The sequence below is a fragment of the Felis catus genome, chromosome C1, assembly GCF_018350175.1.
Source record: "Felis catus isolate Fca126 chromosome C1, F.catus_Fca126_mat1.0, whole genome shotgun sequence".
Lineage (NCBI taxonomy): Eukaryota > Metazoa > Chordata > Mammalia > Carnivora > Felidae > Felis > Felis catus.
This window is the reverse complement of record NC_058375.1, coordinates 202,672,531-202,697,518: the sequence shown is the minus strand read 5'-3', so window position 1 is coordinate 202,697,518 and position 24,988 is coordinate 202,672,531. Positions and strand designations below refer to the sequence as shown.

At 45.2% G+C, this 24,988-nt stretch overlaps 1 protein-coding gene across 2 annotated transcripts in view; it reads right to left on the bottom strand.

The window, feature by feature from the left end:
- The window catches only part of CYP27A1 (cytochrome P450 family 27 subfamily A member 1), a 33,726-nt gene extending 15,760 nt beyond the window's left edge, over positions 1 to 17,966 (bottom strand). Inside the window, exon 1 of one of the 2 annotated variants that reach the window (XM_003991157.6) lies at positions 17,399 to 17,966. In XM_003991157.6, coding sequence (XP_003991206.1) covers positions 17,399 to 17,662 — 264 coding nt within the window. In that variant the 5' untranslated portion in view covers positions 17,663 to 17,966. Of the gene's footprint in view, positions 1 to 11,474; positions 11,570 to 17,398 lie in introns of those variants that run through there. The other variant, XM_006935575.5, reaches the window with a different exon arrangement.
- Positions 17,967 to 24,988: the final 7,022 nt, after the last annotated feature.

Sequence of the window (24,988 nt, the reverse complement as noted above, 5' to 3'; positions counted from 1 at the left end):
GAGAGAGAGACAGAGTGTGAGGGTGGAGGGCAGAGAGAGACAGAGACACAGAATCCAAAGCGGGCTCCAGGCTCTGAGCTGTCAGCACAGAGCCCAACACGGGGCTTGAACTCACGAGCCATGAGATCATGACCCGAGCTGAAGTCCAACGTTTATCCAACTGAGCCACTCAGGCACCCTGTCCCTCTCTATGTAAGTAATAAACTGTCTAAATCTAAGTGTGGCCCACTCTATCTTTTCCAGAAAAATCTGTTATGTCTTGGCTTTGCCTTGTCTAACATGTGAACTCGATACTTTTGGTTCCCAATATGGTGCTGGTAAAGTTATAATGGCCTTTTAGAGAACTGGGACCACATGGTCAGGTTCAGAGATAAAGTAGAACCCATGACCTAGTAGCACGTGCTCTGACCTAAGTGTGTGTTGGGGGGCAGAGAAGGGTCCTCCCACCAGCGGATGGCATGGACCAAGCAGGGTAGGAGAGGTAAGGCAGGCAGGGCCGAGGAGCAGCGGTCTTCCCACAGTCCTATATCCACTCTGTCAGTAAATGGCCACTGAAAATTGAAAGTAAATGCAAAGCTGTCTTTCCAGTGGAGGTGCCCCCCACCCCCATGCCGCCCCTTGTCCCCCGCCCCCTGGAATCCTTGACCTTCCAGCCACTACCCACCTCCTGAAGTGCCTGTGTTAAACCCTTTGGTCTGTGTTTCTGTAAAGTGTGGGACAGCAAAGACAAAACAAAAGGGAAAGTGATTCTGTGATTCTGAGTGAGAGACCCATGAGCCAACTCCTCCTACATACAAAATGTATGATGGGTTTCAAAATGTTTCACTGACAGCGTTCCTAGATTGTTAGGAAAATTCCTCTGAGGTCCAAACTTTTCATTGTATAACCATGTCTTGTTGGTTGGCAAGTTGAAGGTCCCGGTAGGAGTGATGAGTAAGATTCAGAGTCAGCTTGCCAAGTAGTTTTGGAAACAACGTTGGTAGAGTGACAGGGTGTAATCCCCCTGGCAGTCAAAGAAAAAACTGCTGTCTTTTATCACCTAAAAAGCAGTATATTCCTGATATGAAAGTTGCACCTACAGAAGGAACCATACTATCAAGGGTGTCACCCCACTGCTCCTGACAGATTGACTACATGGGGTTTTTTAACTCTCTTCACCAAAGCTGATAAGGTCATGGCATCCTTTTAGGAAAAAGACCGTGAGACCCCACGGGCCAACTAGCAAAGTGTGCAATAGGATCCTGGTAGGCAGTAACAAGCCTGGTTGATGTATTTAGTGACAAGGGGACAGGAGTCCTTGACCATGGTCCCCGAGAGCCCTGATGAGTTGTGTTGGTTTTTATTTTATTTTATTTTGCTTTATATTTTATTTTATTACTTTATTTTATTTTATTATTTTTAAATGTTTATTTATTTTTGAGAGAGAGCGCACAAGCAGGGGAGGGGCAGAGAGAGAGGGAGACACAGAATTTGAGATCATGACTGGAGCCAAAGTTGGATGCTTAACCGACTGAACCATCCAGGTGCCCCAAGTTGTGTTGGTTTTTAGAGAAAAAAGGGAGAGGGTCCCATAAAATGTTTAAAAACATTCCATGGTTGTTCCTGACCCATCTGTATTACTAAGGAAAGGAAAACTGTTTCCATTAGACAGGTGGCTGTGGCTACAGATAAAATACTCCCTGGTCATCAGTTCGTCAAAGATATACTGAATGTATTGTGGGAATAAATGTGTTATATACATGTAATATTTCTCTAAACTGTAAGGGATGTTTTCGGTGGGGAAACGTCATGATTAGAGCAGTGGTAGTGGGTTGAGTGGACCACCAGGAGTCCACCTTGTTCTCTCGGTTCAGTCATGCGGTATCAGTAAAGTAGAATGGGATTCCAAGGAAAGGGAAGGGGTGGAAAGGAAGATCACTGTCTTGATCAAAGAACTAGTACAGACAAACATGCTTAAGGAAACAATCCAGGGGTGTCTGGCTGGTTCAGTTGGAAGAGGTGCAACTTTGGGCGTAGAGATTACTAAGATAGATAGATCGATAGATCGGTAGATAGATAGACAATCCAACAGTACAAACTGCTCTTCCACTGCGGCCAGTCAGTCCTCATGAGACATGTGAACTACACGTGTCAGTGACTGACATTACACAGACTGAGACCAGTGGTAAAATTATGTGGCCACTAGGCAATGGTTCCTTAGGATTTGGGACATGGCACTTGCCTGACCTCACCACCCAGAATACCCCAACTGAGAGACAATTACTGGTTTGATATTGAGCACTAATGCACACTGAGACGGACACGGCAAAGTGTTGTTCTACCTGATGTCCCGTGGGAAACGAGAACATCAAGTGGGTACTGCCTGACAAGCATCCCTGATTATGCGGCTGCAGTACATCCAGAAAATAGCATACCAGCCATTAAGTGGTTAATTGCCCTCTAGATGTGTTGACTCAGATGCAGGGTCTATGCCAACACCTCAGATTTCTTGGGGGCTTACCTTCACTGAAGTTACTGACAATGCCTGGGCCTGGTTCATGGATAGATCAGCTCAGTTGGGGGCCATGGGGTGTCCTGGGGTGATGCTGCCATGTACCCCCCAAAGAAAATTGTCTAAAACTATTTACGGAAAGGAGAACGCTCGCTGTTGTGAGCTGTGCTACTTGCTCTGGAAAAGACCTCCCCAAATACACCCTGTTACATTTTCACTGACTCATGAGCGTGTGGGCTGATGCCTGGCAGTGGAATGCCTGGATGAACAAGTCTCAGCCTCTTTGGCAATGATCATCATGGCAGCAGATCACACAAGACCCATACCCTCTGTTCATGACCCGGAGGGATGCCCGTGGCAAAGGCTTCCTTGGATCAACATGGGTGAAATCAGCAAGCTGAGGAGACCTGTGATACAAATGTAAGGACCATAGCCATCCAGACAGACTGCTGCACAGGGCATGGTACTCCATCCACGGGAGCCCCCAAACAAGGCATAGTGACCGCAGTATGTGAAGCCAAAGAAGGTGGCAGATATGCCCAGACCGCCAGCTAGACATTCCAGTGGTAAAAGAAATTTGGGGGCTCATAGTGAGGGGTACTGGACCTGGCCTGTCCTACCAAACAGACTGTACAGGTCCCCTACCATCCTCTTGAGGGTACCATCGGACATCGATTGTAGCAGACACCTCTTCAAGGTATGACACTATCATCTCCATCTGCACAGCACGAGCGGCACACTATTCAAAGACCCTTCGATGGACAGTACTATACATTTGGTTTCCCAAGGGCATCCATTCAAACAATGGCTCCCACTTGAAGTAAAAAGTACCCAGCAGTGGCAGCTGCGTGGAACATTCACTGAACCTTCCATGCCTTGTATCATCCCCAGGAAGCCAGTGCCACTGACACGTGGAGTGGACTCTTAAAGGAGAAACTGAAAAAGATAACTGGATAACCCAGCCTCAGCTCCCAGTGGATGACACACCTAAGAAAGTCAGTTTGGAATATCTATGTGACAATTCACCAGGAGGGTATCTGCCATTTCAACAGAATTCTTCATTGTGAGATTGGAGAGCCAGGAAGAGGCCTGAGATAGGCTGTAAGAGACCCGAGCCGCATAATTAACTCTTCTCATTCCCCCATTTTTCTTCCCACACCTACCCCCTTGGAAAACTAACAGCTACTTTGCAAGTAGCGAGAAGAGTCATGGAGTAAGCTATCCTAACCTGGTGCTTCTTTCGCCATCACTTCTGCTTGCCGCTCTTGGGCAGTAATAGATATGGATGGTAATGGCCATGAATATGAGGTTTCAGCCCCAAGATGGCCCCAATGTAGGGATGGGAGATGTTCTAGAATGGTAGGAAGTATACAAGGAAGAAATCACTGAGGCACCTCAGGAGAGAGCAGGGCTCATGTGAGGGTTAGGACACACAGGAGGATTGGGACAAAAAAGTGAAGGGACTGCTAGGAGGTTGTCACATTGTACACATGGCTGTGGGGAGAGGAATACCTCTGGCTTGTGGGAGATAAGGGGTCATCCCCGGGAAGTTGGAGGTGCAGGGAGGGACTATTAATCTCTCTCTCCCTCTCTCTCTCTCTCTCTCAGCCCCTATCTACAGACAAGGTGGCATCTAACTGACATGTGGCCAAGTTAACTCAGACCACCACCGCCCTCAACTTGACCACTGGCCAAATAGAATCTCAATCTAAAAACTCTTAGAAACCTCCCAAGGGCCAGTGATTTCAGAAATGGTCAGCCTCCAATAAAGATAACAGGACAAGATTAACCTTCTGGACACTGACCTGGTCTCTTTAGCTTCATCCTCTTACTGTTGGCCTCTTGTTCATTTGTCACAGGCTGCTCCAAACCCTTCAGCACGGGTGGTAATAGGCAACCGTAATGCCCGGCACTTCCGCGGGGTTGGCTGAGGTGGGGTGTGCGTGGTTGCAACTCCGGTTGCCCTTGGATGGGGCGCCTGGCTGCAGTATATACTCCAAACAGGCCTAATCAACCTACAGGGAGTCACGGTTGTGGTGACTCTCATCCAATACTGCCAAAGACAGATTTGGTAGGCGCTCTTCTGTCAGTAGAACTGGAATATTTATCTGATGGGGTATTTACATCCCTGCGAATTCTGGGATATGTGAAGGGCCGGGGTTGAACAGTGGAGCAGCCCAGTACCTATCTATGCACACAGAGACTTGAGCCATAGCTTATGAGTTTTGGCAGAACACTTTGCCATCTTCCTGGGACATGGAAGAACGTCTGTGAGGAGTTGCAACAAGGCCCGCACCCACTCACCTCCTTCTCTCACTAGGGAGGTTGTCATGAAACAGTTTCTCATCACCTCCCAGGTTCCGATGAAGTGTGGGGTTTCTGCCCACCCCCCACTCAGACAAGAGCTGCAGAACATAAAACCCTTTGGCTGCAGTCTAGAAGGAACGCCTCAGCAACGGGATACCCCATAACTCACGCTGCACTCATCTGGTGGGAAAAGTTTCAGTGTCGTCTTTTTGAATGTGCGGGACAAGGTTCCTGGGGAGCCGGCACCTTTGCCTTACTCTTCCTTTCACTATTTAGCAATAAAATGTCTAAATCTAACAGTGGCTTGTTGTATCTTTGCTGATTAAATCAGTCCGGCCTTGGCTTTGCCTTTTCTTGCTTGACATTTCCTCATCAGTCAAATAAGAGAATTCTATTAGTAGCTGATCTCAAAGAGGTGCCCTGTGGCTACACACACGTTAAGGTGAATAACCCAAGGCAGGCCATAGTGGCAATCACCAATTCACAGATATAATGCCTAAAACGTACCAACCCACCTCAAGGCAAAGGCTGGTAACCTGGGGTGTGCAGACAGGCTCAGGGGTGGGGGATGGAAAACTGAAATTCTATGCAATATGTGGTAAACAGACTCGTTTTTTGTTGTTGCAAAGTGCCGTAGTTTTCAGATGCTTAAAAGGTTGTGATAGAGATTCTCTCCTTACCAGATTCTGCTCAGGCTCTTCCCAGCCCTCTTCTTAACTGGGCCTCGGCTGGGGCCTAGAAAGACTTGAACTCATGGACATAGTTTCTAACAGCTCAGAGTAGCCTCCATAGGATGACCCTCATTCCGAGGAGAAAGGCCCCTTTAAGTGCCTCCCTGAGGGGTGCCTGAGTGGCTCAGTCGGTGAAGCGTCTGCTTTTGGCTCAGGTCACGATCTCACAGTTTGTGAGCTCCAGCCCTGCATCGGGCTCTGTACTGACAGCCCAGAGCTTGAAGCCTGCTCGGATTCTGTGTCTCCCTCTCTCTCTGTCCCTCCCCTGCTTGCACTCTAAAGAACTTCCTGTTTGTTCTGGCTGACACCTAAAGATAAGGCCCCTGTCCAGTCTCTGAGGAAGCATAGGAGTCCTGTTGAGAAGCACCAGTTAACTAACCATATGAGTTTCACATGGACCAGCTGCCCCCCTTCCTGCCTTTTGTAATTTTTCATTTCCCTGACTCTGCTCAAGGGCCTGCCATCCTGCTCCCCGCTCTCTCCCTCTTTTAAAAGACATAGTCACCCCTGCCCACACCAGAATGGAGTTTATCTCCTTCCCCTCCTGACAGCCACTACTGAATAAAACCTGTTTTCACCACTCTAACTCATGTCCGCTATGCTTACCTTTGACAGCTGTGGGCACCTTGAAAACTCGAAAGCAACACTGAGCCGAAAAGCAGAAACTACACAAACCTCCCTCAACCGAGGAGTGGAGGAACACATTGTGGCATATCCCCACCGTGGAATATTAGTCAGCCATAAAAAGGAACAAAGTACTGATGCTCACGTGCTACAACATGGATGACCGGTGAAGACGTCATGCTAACTGGAGGAAGCTTTTCACAGTAGAGCACGTATTCAATGAGCCCATTTATACGAAGTATCCAGAACAGGCAAATCCACAGAGGCAGAGGATAGATTAATGGCTGCCAGGGGCTGATGAGGGAATGAGGCCCCGGCGGTGCTAAAGAGCACGAGGTTTCCTTCCGGGGCAACGGAAACATTTGAAAATGGATGTGGTAATGGTTGCACAAGTCTGCGAATATACTAAAAGCCGTTTAGTTGTTCATCAGGGTGGATTCTATGGCATGCGATTAAATCTCAAAAAAGCTGTTACAAGGAAAAAAACAAAACACTAAAATCTCCCCTGGAAAAAAGTGATACCGCATTGCAAGGTTCTATTTTCCTACTTAGTAGCCTGTTTAGTTTAGTGACTGGTAGACTCCGTAGGGAGGCTCTCAGCACGGCAAAAACTAAAAACAAAAAAACAAAACAAACAAACAAAAAAACACAACAAACACTCAAACAGCAAGCAAACAGCGCCAAGGACAAAAGTAAACTCACAAACCTCACGTACTGTTTTGCCAGTGTCACTAAACCTGCCCCTAAAAGTTGGCAGGCCATCAGTTGGATAAACAGAGGGCGAGAGGTAACTCTAGGCACGGGCCACTCCTTTGCCTACACTGGCAGATGGGCAGAAAGAAGGCCCACTCAGGGTCAAAGGTGAAGAGGAACCCTGCTGGGACCGTCATGTCTCAGTGCTGTCAACGCGTCATGGGGAATTTAGCCCCAACCCCCTCACACAAGTGGAATTCACATTTCCGGGAGACAGAAGGTGCTAAATAATTAACAGCATTCCCAGGTTCTCCTAGCTCTCAACCTTGCCTTGAATGATCTCCTCCAAGATCAGACCAGCCCAGGGGCACTATTTGGACTCAGGATGAGCAGGATTACTTTATTTGTTATTATGAATATTTTAATGTGGAGAGTTAAAGAAAATAACATTATAAATGCACATGCACCCACGCACTCAAATGAAGAGAACTGTTAATATTTGTCATATTTGCTTCAAATCTTTTTCCAAAAGGAAAATATTTCCAAGTTCCCTTCTTGTCCTTCCCTTTGCCCTCCCTCCCCAGGACAACCACTATCCTGAATCGGAAATGTATCCTTTCTGTCAATGTTTATATAATTTTACTGTATATATAGGTGTCCAGTGATAGCTTATAGTATTTTTGTGTGGTTTTTATTTTACAGAAATAGCATTCTACTGTACCTATCGTTCTATACTCAACCTTGCTGTTTTGGGACTTTTGGTGTTTTGTTTGTTTTTTAAGTAGGCTTCATGCCCAGTGCAGAGCCCAAGGCGGGGCTCGAACTCACGATCCTGAGACCAAGACCTGAGCTGAGATTAAGAATCGGACGCTTAACCGACTGAGCCACCCAGGTGTCCTTCAACCTTGTTTTTGAGTTCTTTATTGATACATTAAGAGCTTGTGCATTTATTATGACTGTTGTATATTGTTCCATTGTATGACTATATCACAATTTATTTATCCTGCTTATGGGTATTTAACAGGTTTCTGAATTTTTGATTTTATAAACAAAGCCGCAAAAAAATGTTGTGCATGCGTGTAGCCCTTACTTCAATCATCATAAAAATGTCTGGTTTTATGCAAGAAGACAGAACTGTCATAAGTTACTAAGACATGTACCAGACCATAGGACCGTAAGAATTTCCCTCTGATTTTGCACTCGTAGAGAAACAATGGGCTGAGGATACAGGGTGATCCATGAAAAAGCATTGCCTGGGACACCCTCAGGGAGGCCGTCAGGGAAACAGAAACACTGCCCACCCCCCACTTACACCCCTCACACACCCAGAGGAAAACCGCAGTATGTTGAGGGCACTCTGCCCACAAACTGGACGAGTCTCAGGTGAAACAATGAGGGCGTTCAAAGAACAAGGACTGCACGATCAGCAGGTGACGCAGAACTAGAAAGAAGATGTAGGCACACAGGTGGAAATTGAAAGTAAGGACCCAGAGCCAAACAAGGGTACAAGAGAAAAGGCCATCGGAAGACCTCAAAATATCATGCGAGACCAGGAAGCACTTGGTCAGCCTTGCATTTATCTCCTGCTTTCCATTCTTTGGCTCTCGTGGTTTTAAAAAAAAAATTAATAGGTAATACACACATGCACACTGTTAAAATTCAAAACAGTGAAAAAGTAAACAAAAGGACCCAAAAGTTGGCAAACTGTGCCTGGGCAGGGTGATGCCAGAGAAAACCTGGTGGAGGTCCAGAGCAGTCCTGCCATAAAAGATAAGACTTCCTCCGAACTCTCATCTTCAGACTCCAAGAAACCATCACACAGAGGCAATCATTATTGCCGATTCCTTGTGTGTCCTCCCAGAGATATTTCATGCACCTACTAAACACATATATGCATGTATATCTCACATTCCCCCTTCATCCACAGATGATGGCATATAATACCATTTTGGGTCTCACTTTCTTCCCATCTCTTAGCAAGCAATTACATTAATACCCATAGAGCTGCCCCTGTTCTTTTTGGTGGTTGCATAAATTCCACCAGATGAAGACACTATAATCAATTAGACCCTTAATGGGACATGTAAGTCATTCTAATCTTTCCCAATCAGAAATCCTGCTACTTTGAATATTCGGTACTCTCTTTGACCACAGAATTTTATCTGTAAGATAAAAATTCTAACAGTGCAGTTGCTAACGTGGTATGATTCACACTTTTGACCTTAATACCCGGTTTCAGTTCCCAACCCTGAGGCTTAAAGGCAGTACATCCAATTTTGCCATAGTCTCAAGGACTACCATAATGTCTTCCAGATGAGACTGAAAGCCAAAAAAAGGTAACTAGAGGACAATCTCCGAAGGGCTGGATGGTAACATGAGTACTGGGACAGAAAATCCATCTAATCAATGGTATTAGCCAAACTGAAGAAAGAATGTGTTAACAGAATGGGAGGGGTCGTTACAAAACCCAGAAGAGGGAAGTCAAACAGCGAGAATTTGGCAGCATTTATCTTTCAAGAGAGAGATACTTAATCTAATGGACAGGCACCAGAGAAGCACATTCAACCAGGTTTCTCCAAGGCCTAGATGAAATTTCCTTCTGTACAATTCCACTCCTTTAGTTCTGGGGTCTCTGCATACTAAGCAGTCCACTAATGTAGGTACTACTTTTTCTCCCTAGGTACCTGGATCCTAGGAAGAGCGGGCAGTGGATTAAAGACGGCCACAGATTCTTTGACATCCTTCCCATTAAGAGGTGAGGTCTACATCTTCTCCTCTAGAATCTAGGTGGGCTCTGTACCTGCTCTGATGGGCAGAATACAGTAGAAATGATGCTGCACCAGGTTTCAGGCCCAGGACTTAAGAAACTGGCAACTTCCACTTTCTTTCCCTTGGAACATTCACTTTGGGGAAAGCCAGGACCCCATAAGAAGTCTGATCATCCAGAGATCACCATGGTGTAAGGAAGCCCACACTAGCCACATGGAAAGAGAGAGAGATGTTTAGCTGATCTGGTCAAACCAGGCCAGGCACCAAACATGCAACTGAAGAAGCCATCTTGGAAATTCCAGTCCCAGGAGATGTGACATGGGGAAACACTGAGGAAGCTATGGAAACAAATTTAGTTTCTGAACAGAAACATGGCCCCACTTGAGCCATCCCAGCCATATCCAGCCATTCAAACCGAAGCCCTGCTCCTTTGGGAAGCTGAGATAAGTCACTTCTGATGTGCACTGCCCAAATTCCTGACCCACAAAATCATGAGTGTACCAAAATGTTGTTTTAAGCCATTATATTTTGGGATAGCTTGTTATGCAGCAATAGATCATTAGAATAAGGGGTTTCTAGGTGATGGAGTATTATGATTCCCGAGAGGGCTGACTTCTTCAGTAAATAAACCGTGGGCACTCCAGTCCACAATTTGTTTCTGTGGGTTTGGCCAATGTTGGTCAGTCCCTAATAGTCTGCCCATGTTCAATTTGCTGATAAAATATAGTTTCTGAACTCGAAAAGTTGAGACCTGAATGGTGAGGCTTACTCAGTCTGCCCACCGCCCTTACTGTCTTTTCACTCGATCTTATGTCAAACAACCCAGACCAAAGAGCTAAGGAGAGTCTCACAAAGTTTACCACCTGATGGAACCACTGCTTGGTACCACTCACAGCCCTGCCTTGGCTGGTACATGACATTTATTTATTTATTTTTTTATCAAACATTACTAAGAACCTTCCCTGTACCAAGGACTGTATCTGGTACTGGAGGGCACGGAGGTGGGAAAGACACAGGCCCAGCCCTCAGAACTTACCAGCCCAGCCTCTAAGCCATATAAACAGGTGATGGCATGAAACATGTGCCATCTAAATATATAAAGCAAATATTAACAGATCTAAAGGGAGAAACAGGGAGCAATACAGTAACAGTAGTGGAAACTGATACCCCACTTTCATTAGTGGACAGACCACCGAGACAGAAAATCAATAAGGAAATATTGGCCTTATGTGACACAATAGACCGGATGGACTTAAGAGATATATACAGAACATTCCATCCAAATGCAGCAGGATACACATTCTTCTCAAGTGAACATGAAACATTCTCCAGGCTAGATCACATGATAGGCCACAAAACAAGTCTTAACAAATTTAAGAAGAGTAAAATCGTATGGAGGATCTTTTCTCACCACAGTGGTATGAAACTAGAAATCAATTACAAAAAAAGAAAAACCTGGAAAATTCATAAATATGTGGAGATTAAACAACATGCTACTGAATAATCGTGGGGTCAAAGAAGAGATCAGAAGAGAAAATCAAAAAAATATCTAAAGACAAATGAAAATGGAAAATACAGCATATCAAAACGGAAAGGGAGAAGGGGTGCCTGGGAAAAGGAGGCTGGGGCCTTGAACATCCCTGTGACGAGTTCAATGCTGATTCCCCAGGTCCTGTGGAGATTCCTGAGCAGGGGAACCAAACATGCTTTAGGGACACTGACGCAGCAGCGGTACATGCATAAGACTGAGCTGAAAAAACACCAAGCAGGAGGGGGCGCCCAGACACCATCCCTTCCCCACAGTCGCCATGGGGCTGTTCATGCTGCCAGCCAAGCCACAGCCAAGCAGGGAGGCTGACCTGGTGCCGGAGCTGCCAGAGCTGGAAACGATATGTCTTCTGCATTGGGCAGAACAAAGCCTGCCACGTTCAGAAGGTCCCAGGTCATCTGGCCTTTGATGCTGATATCAGTGGAGAGCGGGATTGCAGGCTTCCGGGAAAGGGCGGCGGGGGGGGGGGGGGGGTGGAGAGTGGTAAAAGCCATAATTTATGGAGTGCAGCAAAAGTAATTCTAAGAGAGAAGTTCGGAGTGATTAATGCCTACATTATGAAACAAGAAAGATCTCAAATAAGCAACCTAACTTTACACCTCAAGAAACTAGGAAAGGAATAACAAACTAACCCCGAAGTTAATAGAAAGGAGAAAATAACAAAGATCAGGGTGGAAATAAATAGAAACTAAAAAGGCAATAGAAAATATCCACGAAAATCTGACTAAAAAATGGGCAGAAAATCCATCTAGATATTTTTCCACAGAAAACATACAAGTGACCAACAGGTACGTGAAAAGATGCCCAACATCAAAAATCATCAGGGAAATGCAAATCAAAACCACAATGAGATATCACCTCATACCTGTTAAGATGGACATCAAAAGAATAAGAAACAACAAGTGTTGGTGAGGATGTGGAGAAAAGGGAACCTTTGTGCACTCTCAGTGGGAATGCAAACTGGTGCAGCCACCGTGGGAAACAGTGTGGAGGTTCCTCAAAAAATTACAAATAAAACTACCCTTGGGGCAGCTGGGTGGCTCAGTCGATTGAACATCTGACTTTGGCCCAGGTCATGATCTCACGGTTCACGAGTTCGAGCCCCACGTTGGGCTCTGTGCTGACAGCTCAGAGCCTGGAGCCTGCTTCCGATTCTGTGTCTTCCTCTCCCTGCCCTCCCCTGCTTGCTCTCTCTCTCTCAAAAATAAATAAAAATATTTTTTAAAAAACAAAAGAACAAACAAACAAAAACAAAACTACCCTATGATCCAGCAATTCTACTGTGGGTATTTATTTAAAGAAAACAAAAACACTAACTCAAAAAGATATAAGCACTCCCAAGTTCGCTGCAGCATTATTTACAATACCCAAGACCTGGAATCAACCTAAGTGTCCACTGATGAATGAATTGATAAATTGTACTATAGGGGCGCCTGGGTGGCTCAGTGGGTTAAGTGTCGGACTGCGGCTCAGGTCATGGGTTCGTGGGTTCGAGCCCCACATCGGGCTCTGTACTGACAGCTCAGAGCCTGGAGCCTGCTTTGGATTTTGTGTCTCCCTCTCTCTCTGCCCCTCTCTCTCTCAGGCTGTCTGTCTGTCTCTCAAAAATAAACATTAAAATTTTTTTTAATTAAGAAAAAAGAAATTGTGGTATATATACAGTGGAACATTATTCAGCCACACAAAAGAAGGAAATCTTGCCACTTAGGACAACATGGATTGACCCTGAGGGCATTATGTTAAGTGAAATAAATCAGAGAAAGACAAATTTTGACTGATCATTCTCTTCCATGTGAAATCTAGAAACAAAACAAACCCAAACCGAACTCATAGATATAGAGAACAGATCGGTGGTTGCCAGAGGAGGCGGGTGGGAGTAGGGAAAATGGGTGAAGGGGGTCAAAAGGCAAAAAAGTGCAGACAGAAAATAAGTGAGTCCCGGGGATGTCATGTTCAGCATGGTGGCTGTAATTATTAGTACACTATTGTATATTTAAAAGTTCCTAAGAGAGTAGATCTCTTTTTTACGTTTTTAAAATTTATTTTTGAGGGTGGGGGAGGGGCAGAGAGAATGGGAGAGAGAGAGGATCCGAAGTAGGTTCTGCACTGGTAGTAGCAAGATCATGACCTGAGCTGAAGTTGGATGCTCGACTGAGCCACCCAGGCACCCCTCTTCCGGTTATTATTTGCATCCCTCTAGTGGCTAATGATATAGATCCTTTTTCCATGTGCTTTTAAGCCATTTATATACCTTCTTTGGAGAAATGCCTATTCCAATACTGCTTTCATTTAAAAATTGAGTTAGTTATTTTATTATTGAACTGTGTAAGTTCTTATATATTCTGGACCCAAGTTCTTTATCAGATATATGATTTGCAAATATTTCCTCCCATTCTATGGACTGTCTTTTCACTTTCTTTTTTTTTTTTATTATTAATTTATTTTCAATTTAGTTAACATACAGTGTCGTTTTGGCTTCAGGAGTAGAATCCAGTCATTCGTCTCTTACATATGACACCCAGTGCTCATCCTGAAAAGTACTCACCTTAATTCCCGTCCCCCATTTAATCCACCCCTCACCCCCTCCTTCAGCAACCCTCAGTTTGTCCTCTGTATTTAAGAGTCTCTAAGAGAGATCTTAAGAGTTACCACAGGAGGGGTACCTGGGTGGCTCAGTCGGTTAAGCGTCTGACTCCTGATCTCAGCTCAGGTCATGATCTCACAGTTCATGGATTAGAGCCCCTCACTGGACTCTGAGTTGACAGTGTGGAGTCTGCTTGGGATTCTCTCTCTCCCTCTCTCTCTGCCCCTCCGCCACTCATGCTCTCTAAATTAATTAATTAAAATAAATAAACTTTTTTAAAAAAGACATCACAAGAAAAAAATTGTAACTATAAAAAAAGAGAGGGGCACCTGAGTGGCTCAGTCAGTTAAGCATCTGACTCTTGATTTCAGCTCAGGTCATGATCCCACACTTCATGAGTTTGAACCTCATGTCAGGTTCTGGGCTGATAGTGTGGAGCCTGCTTGCGATTCTCTCGCTCCTTTCCTCTCTGCCCCTACTCCGCTCACTCTCTCTATCTCAAAAATAAATAAATAAAAAGAGAGAGAGAGAGAAACATGACACATGAAATGACAATTATGGGTACAAGGCAAAGTGGGGCACATGAAGGCAGTCTGCAATAAGAGCTACAGAATAGATGGCTGATCTCACCAGTCTCTGGGTCCCCATCTTTGAAAGACATCAACTTAACATAAGTTTACATATAAATTTAACATACGTTCACATTCCATTTTTCTAGCACTCTTGATATTATTTTCTTTAAGAAAGAGAAGGGAACTGCATTTATGGATTAGCACGATTTTCACATGTCCCAGTCCCTACTCCACTCCCTTAAGTCCTACGATGCTCTCCTGAGCTGACTTTATTAGTTTTGTGTGTGATATGCAGTTTCGACCCGACAGTCGAGGGTGCCGAGGGGATATTATGGTCAGCTGCCTTTATATCAACTTCAACTGCTCTGCTTTGTGCAGCACTCACCTGGTTGAGGTGGGAGCGACCCCAACCCCAGCTTTAGAGGTGAGCCTACATGTGTCTAAGCTAATTAGAGTATGTCAATGGCCACTATGATGGGTTCAGAGACAGGCAATTAACCCAGGCCAGTCAACTAACTTTTGCAAGGCAGCAGAGCCAAGAGAACTGCGGAAAAGCAAAACTATAGCTTTGATGATCTCATCAATCTCTAGACCAGGCTATATAGCTGTAGGGCATCCAACTATTAGACTTTTTGGTTATATGAACCAATAAAGCTACTTTATCGTTTAAGCCACTGTGAGAGGCAACCAAACAAATCTGAAATGATACAAAGTGGGTCACTGAAATGTATCCTCCTTCTCAATAGGGGTATTGACAGGGTTTTATAGATGCACAGGCTTTCACTCTTTATTAACTCACACCAGTCGCATGTAGTGGGAAGGGCTAGTATAATTTCCACCAGTGCCCTGGGAAGGTTCATGTGACTCCAGATCTCTGGGATACAGGGCAGGAGCCAGGGGACTCTCCAAAATCCTAGCCCTGGCTGCTCCTTTAAAAGGCTACACATTCCTGGGGCGCCTGGATGGCTTAGTCAGTTAAGCATCCTACTTCCGGCTCAGGTCATGATCTCCCAGTTTGTGAGTTAGAGCCCTGGGAGAATCCTCCCTTCGGATTCTGTGTCTCTCCCGCTCTCTCTCTCTCTCAAAAATAAATAAACACTAAAAAAAAAAAAAAAATAATAATAAAAGGCTACACATTCCTGGCTTTCTTCTCTTCCTCCTCCACCTCCTAGGGTGGTCTAGAATTTCTTTGGTAGTTACTGCTCTAGAGATAATCCTCAGCAAAACCTTCCAGTAAACTCTCCCTATGAAATGAGGAGGAATCCTTAGTCGCCACCCTTGGGGCATTCACTGGGCCTCTCCTATTTCTAGAGGTTAAATCAAGCAGGAAAAGTTTACAGAACTCTGGTTTCTCAGCTTACTTGGTATCTTAAAGCTGAGCCCAGAAGGAATGATTTTTTTAACCAGCTCTATGTGTCTTGTGACCTGCCCACCAAATCTAAGAAACAAGAGCTAAGCACTTTCAAGCACTTCAAGCCCTCATAGCCATTTTCACCCTCATCCTCAACTCCCTGTCCAGCTTTGTCTGGAGGGTGCCTCAGATACTGCCACACCCGATCCTTTGTCCCCAGAGGCCCTCTCTACCAATCCTGTCTAATCCATCCTACTGCACACACCATAACCTCGACAGTGCCCCCTAGAGGCCATCTTCACCCCGTGCCTGCTCAAGAGCCCACCATGGCCCCTCGGAGGAACCAGGGCCCTTTGTCTGACCTTCATGGCCCTCCTCAAAGACCTGTCCTATCCCCAGTGCCCAGAGCTCTTCTGAGTTTCTGACTACTGCCCAGCACAGGGACATGGTAACCAGCCTGTTCACCAGCCCGGCCAAAGGCCTGCCCACTCTTCCTGCCAATCACTGATGACCACACATGTGCCTAGAGAGCAAATAAATGAATCAGAGGTGCCACCCAATCCCCAACCCTGGGCAGGCTTCTCCTCTCAGGGCACTCAAGTTCTCTGCCTCAAATTGGCTGTTTATTGATCTGTTCACTTCCCTCTCTCCCTTTTCCCCCAAAGGAGCATATAAACCCTAGGGTATAAGCTTCCAGCTCAGCACTGAGGGCACTGGTCACCTCTCAATGAATCCCAGCACTTGGAAACGTGCCTGAAGCAGAGTGGACATGTTTATATTTTTTCATAGTCATTAGGAAGACAGATTGAGGTGAATCTCTTCAGTTCATTTCCTAAAACTCTTCCAACTTAGCCAACATCGGGTTTTCCCATCTGTCCATCCAGAGTGGGTTATCTGCCTCCATGTGCATTTCACTGAATAAACGCTTCTTACTGGATTCCTTAATTTAAACAAATGTTCCTTTTCGTTAATGTCTATGATTTTGCTTTCACTCGAGAAGTGCCATTTTTCTCTCTGTGGAAAAATCTATCCTGCGAATTGCTTGACGACCATAATCCTCCAGAATCCATTTCCTTTGGAAGAAGTCTGTGGTCGCCAACATCACCACACAAGTAAACAGTCGTTGTGCCACATCTGGCAGCTTATACCCTTACATTACCAAGTAATGTTACCAACACAGCTCTCTCCTCTCTCAACCCCTGTTCATTTTATTTAAAAAAAAAAAATTTAATGTTTATTTTTAAGAGAGAGAGAGAGGCAGAGTGCAAGCAGGGGAGGGGCAGAGAGAGAGGGAGACACTGAATCCAAAGCAGTCTCCAGGCTCCCAGCTGTCAGTACAGAGCCCAGCAAGGGATTCACACCCACGAACCCAGAGGTCATGACCTGAGCTGAAGTCAGGTGCTTAACTCTCTGAGCCACTCAGGCACCCTTACCCCTGTTCATTCCAAACCTGGCTTCCCAAGTCCCCTCCTCCCTGGTGCCCTCCTGATTCATACCACTCCGGGACCTATTCATTTCGGTTCACAGGGTTCTGTCTACCCTTCGCACATAATCCCTACAGATTTCCAGTCTATGACCATAGCTCCAGTCGGTCCTGAGCTAAATTCTCGTGTCCTTCACTTTTGGTCCAACGTGTCCCCATCTCCAGCTTCTTTATCCTTGTGCTCACCCCCACCCCCCAGTCGCGAGCCCCCACCCTCTCCCCCGCCCCGCCCCCGCTCGGTTACCTGGAGCTTGTGTAAGTGCAGAACGTAGCCTTGCACTAACAGCTGGAAGAAACTGCGCAGCTGCCCCGGCCCCGGAATCTCCTCCAGGGTCCGCAGCCTCCGGTCGCCAGGCCCGTTTCCAGGAGTCTCGGCGGTGGCCGAGACGGCGGCGGGGATCGCGGCCTTGGCTCTGGCCCCGTGCGGGCAAAGGCCAGGGAGGGCCACCCGCGTCCCCAGCAGCGCCCACCGCAGCCTCGCGCCCCTCAACGCAGCCACGCGATCCATGGTCCGCGCCGCCCGCGTCTTTGGACCGCGAGTGAAGAGCGCCTGGAACCCGCTCAGAGATCAATCCCAAGGGGGCGGGGTCAAGGCGCCAGCCGCCGGGTAGGCCGGGCGCAGGCTGGCCAGGCCCCTTACCGCTCACTTTCCCTCGCGGTCCTGAGTCTCTCCAACAGGACCTAACCGACGCACAGAAGCCACCTCCTCCAGCCGTGAGCCTGAGGCCCGGGGGAGGGGCCGGCCCACGCCGCCGCGGAGGCTGTCCCGGGGGATATACGGAGACCGCCCGAGCCCCGACCGTGGCCGCCAATGCCGCGACTCCCCACCTTGCTCTCTCGCGGACTCTCAGCGAGAACTTGAAGTTCTCTGGACGGTACTTTGGTTCGCAGTAGAACAAAGTTCTCGGAAGCCCCACCCAGTGAGTGAGACTGGCCGTCGTCTGACCTGCGGGTTGGCCACCCCAGGGCGCCATCGCCCCAGCTGTCCTCCCTTCCCCGGGAGCTGGAACAGGCTGCTGAGATTAAACCGGCCACACTGGCTTTTCCTATGCGCCCGCTGGTTGTCCGAGCGCCCAGCCACTAGAGAAAAGAGAAGAAAAGAAAGAAAGAAAAGAAAACCCGTCCCAAATCCAAGGTCATCTGATTCCTGGAGGGTGAAAGCCAAACTGGCAAACAAATTTAAATATTAAGGGGTTGTTAATGCAATTCTACCCACCCCCCCAACCCCCAACGCGCACACACACTCCTGAATCTGCCAAGGCAGCGTTTTTCAAAGTGCAGGTTGAGCCCAGATTTAGTGACTGCAACCAGAATTATTTTTTTTAATAAGATAAAAAAGAATAAAGCAGTATAGAAAATACTGCCAGTAAGAAAGATTATTGTTTCATGAATCCTTTTTTTCACAGTATATTGAAAAAAATCCTTTTTTTTCAAAGTATATTGAAAAGTTACTTCTATTTCAAAACGTTAAAAACATGGCTTTTACGAATATAAAATAAACACAGATCAAAGATTATGCAACCCATTAGTGAGAGAACCAGCAGGATGGTAAGGCTTGTTCTAAGAACACTGGAAGAATTGTCTTTTTTTTTTTTTTTTTTTTTTTTAATATATAAAGAGCCAGAAGGAGAAAGGGCACATTAGGTTCAAAGGGGCAACAATTAGAGGGTCAGCTAAGGTGGCTACATGTGGATTTATTTTTATTTATCCCTTTAGGGGACATAGAGTTTCTTCAATCTGCGACTGAAAATCTTTCATCAGTTTGGGAGTTTTTCTGACATTATCTGTTCAAACATTTCTTCTACCCTAATCTGTTTTTCCATTTCTCTCCTAGGACTTCAGATTATACATATGTTAGACCTTCTGACTGACTTTTACCCACTTTTCTGCATTTTTTAAATCCTTTTTTCTCTTCTAGCTCATTAATTCTCTGTTCAGCTGTGTCTAACCTACCGTTAAATCTGCCCATTGAATTCTTTTTAATGTTTATTTATTTTTGATGGGGAGACAGAGAGAGACATAACACGAGCTGGGGAGGGCAGAGAAAGGGAGACACAGAATCCAAAGCAGGCTCCAGGCTCTGATCTGTCAGCACAGAGCCCGACTCAGGCACCTCACCACTGATTCTTGATTTCGGCGTAGGTCGTGATCTCAAGGTATGTGAGATTGAGCCCCATGCAGGGCTCCACGGTGAGGGCGGAGCCTGCTTGGGATTCTCTCTCTGTGTCTCTCTTTCTGTCCCTCCGCTCCTCAATAAATAAATAAACTTTAAAAAATGTTATTTATTTATTTATTCATTCATTCATTCATTCATTCATTCATTCATTCATTCATTCTAGTGTTTTATTTTGAGAGAGAGCAAGAGAATAAGTAGAAGAGATGTCAGCACAGAGCCTGACTTGGGGCTTGATCCCATGAACTGTGAGATCATGACCTGAGCCAAAATCAAGAATCGGTGGTGGGGTATCTTAATGGACTGAGCCACCAGGCACCCCTTAAATTTTTTTTTACTTTATTTCATTTTATTTCATTTCATTTCATTTTTTATAATTTATTTATTTATTTATTTTTAAATTTCATCCAAGTTAGCATATAGTGCAACAATGATTTTAGGAGTAGATTCCTTAATGCCCTTTACCCATTTAACCCATCTCTCCCTCCCACAAACCCTCCAGCAACCCTCTGTTTGTTCTCCATATTTAAGAGTCTCTTATGTTTTGTCCCCCTCCCTGTTTTTATATTAGTTTTGCTTCCCTTTCCTTATGTTCATCTGTTTTGTATCTTAAAGTACTCATATGGGTGAAGTCATAAGATATTTGTCTTTCTCTAATTTCTCTTAGCATAATACCTTCTAGTTCCATCCACATAGTTGCAAATGATAAGATTTCATTCTTTTTGACTGCCAAGTAATTATCCATTGTATATATATATACCACATCTTTATCCATTCATTTGTTGATGGGCATTCGGGCTCTTTCCATACTTTGGATATTGTTGATAGGGTTGCTATAAACACTGGGGTGCATGTGCCCCTTTGAAACAGCACACCTGTATCCCTTGGATAAATACCTAATAATGCAATTGCTGGGTCGTAGGGTTCTATTTTTGATTTTTTGAGGACCCTCCATACTGGTTTCCAGAGTGGCTGCACCAGTTTGTATTCCCACCAACAACGCAAAAGAGATCCTCTTTCTCCACATCCTCGCCAACATCTGTTGTTGCCTGAGTTGTTCATGTTAGCCATTCTGACAAGTGTGAGGTGGTATCTCATTGTGGTTTTGATTTGTATTTCCCTGATGATGAGTGATGTTGAGCATTTTTTCATGTGTCGGCTGACCATCTTGATGTCTTCTTTGGAGAAGTGTCTATTCATGTCTTTCGTCCATTTCTTCACTGGATTATTTGTTTTTTGGGTGTTGAGTTTCCTAAGTTCTTTATAGATTTTGGATACTAACCCTTTATCTGGTATGTCGTTTGCAAATATCTTCTCCCATTCCATTGGTTGCCTTTTAGTTTTGCTGGTTGTTTCCTTCACTGTGCAGAATATTTTTATTTATTTTTATTTTTTTAATGTTTATTTATTTTTGAGACAGAGACAGGATGCGAGTGGGTTAGGGGCAGAGAGAGAGGGAGACACAGAATCCAAATCAGGCTCCAGGTTCCAAGCTGTCAGCACAGAGCCCGACATAGGGCTCGAACTCACGAGCTGTGAGATCATGACCTGAGCCGAAGTCAGACGCTCAACCGACTGAGCCACCCAAGCACCCCAGAAGCTTTTTATTTTGATGAAGTCCCAATAGTTCATTTTTGCTTTTGTGTCCCTTGCCTCTGGAGACATGTTAAGTAAGAAGTTGCTGCGGCCGAGGTAAAAGAGGTTTTTGCCTGTTTTCTACTTGAGGATTTTGATGGCTTCCTGTCTTACGTTTAAGTCTTTCATCCATTTTGAGTTTATTTTTGTGTATGGTGTAAGAAAGTGGTCCAGGTTCATTTTTCTGCATGTCGCTGTCCAGTTTTCCCAGCACCACTTGCTGAAGAGACTGTCTTTATTCCATTGGATATTCTTTCCTGCTTTGTCAGAGATTAGTTGGCCATATGTTCATGGGTCCATTTCTGGGTTTTCTATTCTGTTCCATTGATCTGAGTGTCTGTTCTTGTGCCAGTACCATACTGTCTTGATGATTACAACTTTGTAATACAGCTTGAAGTCTGGGATTGTGATGCCTCCAGCTTTGGTTTTCTTTTTCAAGGTTGCGTCAGCTATTTGGGGTCTTTTCTGGGTCCATACAAATTTTAGGATTGTTTGTTCTAGCTCTGTGAAGAATGCTGGTGTTATTTTGATAGGTATTGCATTGAATATATAGATTGCTTTGGGCAGTATTGACATAAAAATGCATATTCTTATGGACCCGTTCTATTTCTTCTATGAAGCCCTTAATTATATCCTTTCATCTTTTTCCTGTTGTTTTTTTTTCTTTCTTATTAGCTTGTTGGTCTTCTTTTCCTATTTTGGGAGATTAACCTTTCTCTGTTATATATACTACAAGTATTTTCTCCTGGTCATCTGTTTCCTATATCTTTGCTGTATTTAAGATATCTTTTGTTCATTTCTGTGTGGTCCAGTCTGGCAATTTTTCCTTTAATGGCTTTTTGGTGTCAAATCTTGCTTGGGACTATCCCAAGATTGTTAGGGGAAAAAACTTTCATATACTTTACCTTATATTTAATAGCTTTGTTTTTTACATGCTGTATTTTTTTCACAATTAGCAAGTCAATCCATCTGAAATTAATTTTTGTTTCCGGTTTGACCTGGGGTGTTAACATATCTAATTATCTCACTGTTATTAAATTAAATAACATCTAACTATTCCAACATCATTTATTAAATAATAGCTCAGGAATTTGCTAGGGGTGCCCCCATCTCCTATCTGGGGGGAGCAGCATCCTTTAAATTATAAGACTTAGCAGATTTGATCTTCCATTTCACTCCAGAACATTCCTTTGGTGCCATGTAGCTTTCAGGAGCTGTCTCTGGATCATCCTCTGATATTACAATTACCACCTGCAGCTCAGAGCTACAGTTTACCCAAGGTTACCCTCCATCCTCACTGGAGGCCAGGAGGATATGGGAAGGGACATACCCATTCATATCACGCCACTCTGCCTCTTTAGTGTTCCCAACACCGTACAGCACATGTTTCCAAACTTTTTAGCAAAAAGTTTGGACATTTTCAGAGGGGAATCCCTACATAGGAGAATCCAACGTTCTCCCTCAAGTTGCCCGAAGGTAGGCAGCTGGTGCCCTAGACCTTCATGACCCTGTGCTTCAGATGCTTCTTCCACAGCTTTCTAACTGGGTTCTGCAGCTCTGGGTTTGTTCATTGTCCCTCTTGCATTCTCTTCTTCAAGTCTTGAAGTGGAGACACTCTACTTTCCCTTCCTTGGGAAAACCCCACCTCTTCCCCAAGGAGCCTGGATTCTTTTCTTCAGAAAAGGTTCTGAGTCTTAGTTTGGTAGTTTCATCCAACCCTGAGTTTCAGCCAATGGTCCCAGAGGCACAGGGTGGGTGGGCACCCAGCTCTTGGCCGATGATGAAGGAAGAACCTCCAGTTCCTATTTTATTCACAATATTCCCACCAGCGAACATGGCGCCAGGGTTGCTGACATGGTTCCTCTACCAGCTGACCTGTAAAAGTAAGCATCTCACTCTAGACAAATTACTTTTGTAATTTGTGCAGCCTAAACCGTATTGAAGCAAAAATATTTCCTTTTAAATTAAATAGAATGAGTGAGCATCAATTATTTTGCTGAAGAACAAAGCAACTGGTTTCTCTCCTGCCTTTCTTGGGGTCTGGGAGAACTACTGGCATCACAGAAGCTCTACACTAGCTCTTAATGACTGCACTCTCTGACACCTGGCGAAAAGCACTTGCCTTAAACTCAAGTCAACAATTGTCCTCCAAATGGGGTGCCTGGGTGTCTCAGTTAGTTGAGCATCCAGCTTCAGCTCAGGTCATGATCTCATGGTCTGTGGGTTCAAGCCCCACATCAGGCTCCGTGATGACAGCTCGGAGCCAGGAACTCTCTTCGGACTCTGTGTTTCCCTCTCTCTCTGTCCCTCCCCCACTCATGCTCTGTATCTCTCTCTCTCTCTCTCTCTCTCTCTCTCTCTCTCTCTCTCTCTCAAAATAAATAAACATTAAAAAATTGTCCTCCGATTGGGGATGGGATGGCATGGTCAATTCTTCCACACAATGTATCCCCATAGGTTTGAAATACCACATACATTTTTTCTTCATTTCTAGTATGCATTTGAATCTATTTCTATTTCTCTGTTCTTCATCCCAGAGGCCAAAAGCCATAACAACTTTAGGTGAAACAGACCAGGCTGGGGATCAGAATAGGCAATGAGGGGGTGGGGGGTGTGCTGGGAATTGGGGCAACTACAGGATTCAGCCCCAGGGCAGCTACCACCCAGCTTCAGCCAAGTGTTGCCATGTGGGAATACAGGCCTGGTGTGGCTAGAACTCTTAGATTTTATTTTATTTTTTATTTTTTTTAATGTTTATTTTTGAGAGAGAGAGAGAGACAGAGAGACAGATAGACAGAGTGTGAGCAGGGGAGGGGCACAGAGAGAGGAAGACACAGAATCTGAAGCAGGCTCCAGGCTCCCAGCTCTCAGCACAGAGCTCGACACGGGGCTGGAACTCATGAACCGTGAGCTTGTGACCTGAGCCTAGTCAGACGCTTAACCAACTGAGCCACCCTCAGAGTTCCAAGTGCCCCTGGAACTCTTAGATTTTAGAAGAGCAGCCCCCAAAATCTGAATTTTTATATGAAAACCTCCTGCAGCTTTAATAAACAAATTAAGCAGTGCAAACAAAATCTGTGAGTGTGCTGGTTTTCACCCCCTGCTTTATGCCCCACTCTTCTCTCTGCCTGTTCCTGAGCTAATGCAGTCCCATTTGAAATATTGCTTGTGATGGACTGAATCGTCGACCCCCCCAAATCCACGTGCTGAAGTCTTAACCCCCAGCACCTCAGAACGTGACTATATTTGGAGACAGGGCCTTTGAAGAGGTGATCGAGGTGAGACGAGGTTGAATGGCCCCTAAACTCACAGGACCTTATGGGGAGATTTGGACACAGACACACACACAGAGGAAACCAAGTGAAGACCCCTGAGGAGGATGTCTACGAGCCAAAAAGAGAGAGGTCTTAGGAAAACACCAACCCCACAGACACCTCGATCTCAGACTTCTGGCCTCCAGAACTGTGAGAAAATAAATGTCTGCTGGTCAAGCCACCCTGTCTGTGGTACTTTATAATAGCAGCCTGAGACAACTGATATACTGCCTCTTTTTTAAAAGTATTTAGTTTTGAGAGAGAGAGAGAGAGAGAGAGGGGGAGAGAGGTAGAATGAGCGGGGGAGAGGCAGAGAGAGAGGGAGACACAGAATCGGAAGCAGGCTCCAGGCTCTGAGCTGTCAGCCTAACGCTGGGCTTGAACTTGCCAACTGTGAGACCATGACCTGAGCTGAAGTCAGACGCTTAACCGACTCAGCCACCCAGGCACCCCTAGACTGCCTCTTTTTATTTTATTTATTTTATTTATTTTTTATTTTTTTAAATTTACATCCAAATTAGTTAGCATATGGTGCAACACTGATTTCAGGAGTAGATTCCTTAAAGCCCCTTATCTATTTAGCCCATCCCCCCCCCCACAACCCTTCCAGTAACCCTCAGTTTGTTCTCCATATTTATGAGTCTCTTATGTTTTGTCCCCCTCCTTGTTTTTATATTATGAGTGAAGTCATATGAGTGAAGTCATATGATTT